General features: G+C 38.2%; 1 protein-coding gene across 1 annotated transcript in view; it reads left to right on the forward strand.

The window, feature by feature from the left end:
- Positions 1 to 3171, forward strand: part of LOC105511387 (chromosome unknown open reading frame, human C7orf73) — a 14568-nt gene extending 11397 nt beyond the window's left edge. The window contains exons 3-4 of the mRNA XM_011941551.1: positions 685 to 780; positions 2024 to 3171. Of these exons, the coding sequence (XP_011796941.1) occupies positions 685 to 780; positions 2024 to 2098 (171 nt within the window). The 3' untranslated portion in view covers positions 2099 to 3171. The remainder of the gene's footprint in view (positions 1 to 684; positions 781 to 2023) is intronic.
- Positions 3172 to 5494: the final 2323 nt, after the last annotated feature.

The raw sequence follows: 5494 nt of genomic DNA on the forward strand, positions 1-5494 counted from the left end.
TCTCAGCTCACTGCAACCTCTGCCTCCCGGTTTCAAGTGATTCTCCTGCCTCAGCCTCCCGAGTAGCTGGAATTACAGGTGTGAGCCACCCCGCCTGGCTAATTTTTGTATTTTTGTATTTTTAGTTAAATATTTTGTATTTTTAGTTTCACCATGTTGGCCAGGCTGGTCTCAAACTCCTGACCTCAAGTGATCCACCACTTTGGCCTCCCAAAGTGCTGGGATTATAGGTGTGAGCCTCTGTGCCCAGCCTTGAGTGAATACTTTAAAAACTGAATAACTTTTATTTGATTTAAAAAGGAATAACAATATCCATAACCAAAAAAAGACAAAAAATTGCAGCATTCAACAAGAAAAATCTGAACTTTGGCTTGAGTTTCCAGAACTTGTAGTCAAGTATTTATGTGAGTTGTGAGGGGATAAGAGAATTTAGGGTAGATTTATACAGTGTTACCATTTATTAATTTTTGCAGTTTTATTTTTTTCTTATGTTTGGTTGGTGTCACCATTTATTCTTTTGTATAGTCTTTAGCCTCTGGAGAGGGCATCTCTGTGTTTATAGAAGAAAAATGTGACTCTCATGTTGTACACAGCCCTAGACTGGACATTAAGGTCTTCTAACTGTCCTAAGCTTCTTAGGAAGATACTGTCTTTGTATTTTAATTTGGAATCATACTGGCACAGGACTCAGTATGCACTGTAACTCTTACTATTCTATTTTTTCAGCTTGGATTTACATTGGGCAACGTGGTTGGAATGTATCTGGCTCAGAACTATGACGTAAGTGGCCATATCCATGACTACCTTGATTCCATGTAACTGTTTTAGAGTGACTTTTCTTTGTTTGAGGTAAGGTGTGACTTCCAGCATAAATGAGGTCCATAGGGCTGAGGCAAACTCCTGAATATTGTAGAATGGTTTGCCATTGTTTGAAAAAGTAATACAGCTCATGAAACATCTGCCCTCCATATCACCACAAGAGGGAAAAATCCCTTCAGTTCAGCTGGGCTCATGATGATCCTCAGCGGTGACTTGTTAGCCCAGAGTAATATTAAGTTGGGCTCTTAAAATTCTTTGGGAAATCATGTGATAAGTGAGAATTTAAAGATTAATTGGATAATATTTTCAGCCCCACTCCGCAGTAGTGGAGATGGGGGACTGAAAAATATAGATCTGTATCCCATCTTCAAAATTCTAAGGGTAGCACATTTGAGGACAGAGTTTTGTGAAGCTGTATTAACCTCACTTTATAGATGGCGATGTTGAAAAGCAGGTGGTGCAGCAGTCTAAGAATGGGGATTCTGGACAGGTGTTTGAAAAAGACAAGCAAGGGAAACATGATATTGATTTGTTTTGTTGTAAAGCTTTTTGTATGACAAAGGGTGTTCCTTTGTCAACCTTCGTTTGAGTCATATAGTTTTCTAGGCAAAGGCTATATTATGTCACATTTATTGTTTATACATACAACCTTTACTTGGCACCAGATCGAGTGGAAGTAGGTATACAAAAGTAGAAGTGGCTTTCAGAGAGGAGCATACTTATTTGACAACTTCTGATATCTTTCTATGCAGTTATGAGGCTAAGAAATAGCACTATCGGCCGGGTTTAGTGGTTCACGCCTGTAATCCTAGCACTTTGGAAGGCTGAGGTGGGCAGATAGCTTGAGCTCAGGAGTTTCAGACCAGCCTGGGCAATGTGGCAAAAGCCCATCTTTACAAAAAATACAAAAATTATCCAGGCGTGGTGGCATGTCCATGGTCCCAACTACTTGCGGGACTGGGGCGGGAAGGATCGCTTGAGCTCTGGAGGTCAATCCTACAGTGACCTATGTTTGCACCATTCTGCTCCAGCCTGAGTGACAGAGACCCTATCTCAAAAAAGAAAGCAAAAAGAACCACTATTTAGCAGATCTCTTTTGGAGGAAGATAAAAGCTTGTAAAACCATTTATCTTTGGAGGAAAAGAAGTACAAGAATATTGATTAGGTTGATGCAAAATTATAATAATCTTTTTTCTCTTTAAAGATACCAAACCTGGCTAAAAAACTTGAAGACATTAAAAAGGACTTGGATGCCAAGAAGAAACCCCCTAGTGCATGAGACTGCCTCCAGCACTGCCTTCGGGATACACTGATTCTACTGCTCTGCTCTTGAGGGCCTCCTTTACCATCTGAACCAAAAGCTTTTGTTTTCGTCTCCAGCCTCAGCACTTCTCTTCTTTGCTAGACCCTGTGTTTTTTGCTTAGAGCAAGCAAAATGGGGCCCCAATTTGAGAACTACCCTACATTTCCAACATACTCACCTCTTCCCATATTCCCTTTCCAACTGCATGGGAGGTTCTAAGACTGGCATTATGGTGCTAGATTAGTAAACATGACTTTTAATGAATAGTGTCTTCTTTATTGTTTGCGATTTGTACTACCTTTTGTCAAGAGAAAAATTGATGAGTTTTGTATAGCTGGTCAGATACAAATAATAGTGACTTCACAGTTTAGCAGTTATAATGGGTACTTTTTAAGCATTTGGTACTAAATTATGTTGCTGCAAAGTAATTAAAATTAATATCTAGAGCTAGTTTTTGGTGAGTTATTCATTTATTTTGTACTGCTGTTAGGCAGCTCCGTAGTTACTAATTTAACCAATGAGTCAATTTGCTGTTCATTAACTAAGAAATGATTTTGAGAATCCTGTCAGGAATTGGGGAATGAAAAAATATGCAAAATAATGGTCTTTGCCCCAGTAGAGTTCGTAGTCTATTTAGTGTGCATGTTTTTCTTTAACGATGTATTTGATCTGACTTTTCCTTCTCAGAAGAATCGTACTTGGGATTACAGGTACATTTGATGTTATATGATGGATAAGTGAAAAGTTTTTAAAGGAGATTTTATACCTTTTCACATTAAAAAAGGTATTTATACTATTACTTTGTAGTGATTCTCTTAAGAAAAAATGTAGCCCAAATGTATAGTAAAATCAGCAGCTCAAGAAGAATTTCTGCTTCTCTTTGTAGTTGATGCTTTGTTTTTTCCTGCAGTCAGAAATTCCCTGAATTTGTCAAATGTATAATCAGCTTGTATTGTTTTTAAATTTTAAAAAAATTGAATAACTTTTCCCATAGGACAAGATACAAAAGTAATTTCATGTAAAGGGCCTTTCCCACCCCTGTTCTCTGGCTCCTGGCTTCTCTTGACAAGTTGCTGTTACCACTTTGCCTTATACTTTTGAGAAAGAGTCTGTGCCTAAACAAACATGTGTAACACAAATAGTAACTATCCACAGAGGTCTGACCCTCCTCTTCTTTTTTTTTAATGGAGATCATTCTATATCAGCAAGTAAGTAGCAAGGAACCTCATTCTTTTTTTGACTGCCTAATATTTTTTTGAATAGATACAACATAATTGATTTAATCTGCTACTGGTAAATGCTTAGGTTGTTCTTTTGCTATTACAATGATAACCTCATTCCTAATGTTATTAAACATATCGATTCAGGATAGAGCTATAAGGTAAAGTCCTAAAAGTATAATTTAGACTAAATATAAATACCCATTTCACTAGCTGTTTTGTTTCAGAGGGCTTGTTCAGCAGCTTCACTAATAATGCCATTTTTGAAGACATGATAGGTTCAGAATCAATACACTGGCAGAATTGTTCAGAGCATCTTTTTTCAGACAGTAATGACACTGATTCTGTATGTGATAAAGTGATTCTGCTTCTCTTTGACAACTTGCATCTCTCCTACATGGAAGTAAGTTTTATTCCTGTCAAGATTGTCTTTGTGTGTGAGATAGATTAGGATTAAATTATGGTTTGACTTTTCTTAGCAGCGTGATCATCGGCAAGTGGCTTATTCTTTTTTCTTTTTTTTTTAAAGTTTTTTTTTTTTTTTTTTTCAAGACAGAATCTCACTCTGCTATCCAGGCTGGAGTGCAGTGGCACAGTCTCAGCTCACTGCATCCCCTTCTTCCTAGGTTCAAGTGATTCTCGTGCTGCAGCCTCCCAAGTAGCTGGGATTACAGGTGCCTACCACCACATCTGGCTAATTTTTGTATTTTTAGTAACGATGAGGTTTCACCATGTTGGCCAAGCTGGTCTCAAACTCCTGGCCTCAAGTGATCTGCCCACTTCAGCCTCCCAAAGTGCTGGGATTACAGGCGTGAGCCACTGCGCCCAGCTTTTTTAAACTTTTAGGTTCATTTAATAGGTAAATTGCGTGTCAGAGGGGTTTGTAGCTTATTCTTTCAGAAGCTCTTGCATTATCTGTAGATGTGGACGTAAATGTCCACCTCATGGGATTTTCTTAAAAAATTATTGAGATAATGTATGTAATGTTGCACAGTGCTTTGCAGACTATCTAATAAATAGTAGCTATTAGTACAAACTTGTTGCTTTTTGGCTAGTTCTGCAGTCAGTTTTGGAATCAGCTTATGAACCACACAAAAAATTTGCCATTATTCTGTAGTCACTGTTTTTGATACTGATGAAAATTTACAGTATCCACCTGGATCACACCATCTGGCTCACAAGATTTGATCCTGAATTGTTAGCACAATGAACTAGGGCCCCAAAGGATGAAGGTTTACCTTGTAGGTATTAAAAATGCTAGAAGCTTAGAAAGCTGTTTCCAAAGAGAGATTCCTTGTTACCAACCATGATAGCATTGCTATGGTGTGTGTGGTCTCCCAGCGTGGCTGCTTTGGGATGGGAGGTCACTTAGCTATTAGAAGGTTAGGTCTCTTTGTATTATACCTTATAAACAAGGCTCATTTGGACTTAGGGCTTCCCTTAGGGGTGACACTTAACCTTGCCAAGGAGATCATTTCTACCAGTGGGATCCATCCAGCAGATCAGTTCTTAAGTTCAGCTTCATCATGTAAACTGCTACACAGTGCAGGCTGACTTCGCATTCACCATTCAGATGCCCTCTCCTAGTTTTATGTTCTTGGCAGCAGTGAAAAGGACCTCAGAGTTCTCAGGCAAGATGATCTTCACTGAGCTATATGTTGGAGGAACCCAGAACCATCATAGTTTTAGGGTGTAGTTGAAAATCCTTAGTGTGAATGGGGTTTGTGGCACTGAAAGTTACCCCTTCCCTGGGAATTTTGTAGGAACCCTTGCAACACAAATCAGTGGAGCAGTGGGAAGAAGCACCACAAGATATGCCTTTTTTTTTTCCTTTAAAAAATGTTTGAAAACTCCTACTAATATGGGTAGGAAAACTTCTGCCACATCTGATCATAAAATGAGAGTTGCTCAAAATACTAGTGCAGATCACTCTGACATGTGAAATACAAGACTTCAGGATTCGTGCTGGAAACTTAATAAATACAGTGAACTTGAAAAGCTTATCCCTAAACTGTAATCCTCCCAAACAAAACAAAAACAAAGCAAGAAAAAAAAAAAGTTATTTAAAATTGTCAAAAGAGGCTGCATTTTTTGAAGTTACCAAAATTATATCTTTAGACCTTTCTTCTGATTTGGTATTTTATGTATTTAA

Source organism: Colobus angolensis, unplaced genomic scaffold (assembly GCF_000951035.1).
Source record: "Colobus angolensis palliatus isolate OR3802 unplaced genomic scaffold, Cang.pa_1.0 Scaffold2, whole genome shotgun sequence".
Lineage (NCBI taxonomy): Eukaryota > Metazoa > Chordata > Mammalia > Primates > Cercopithecidae > Colobus > Colobus angolensis.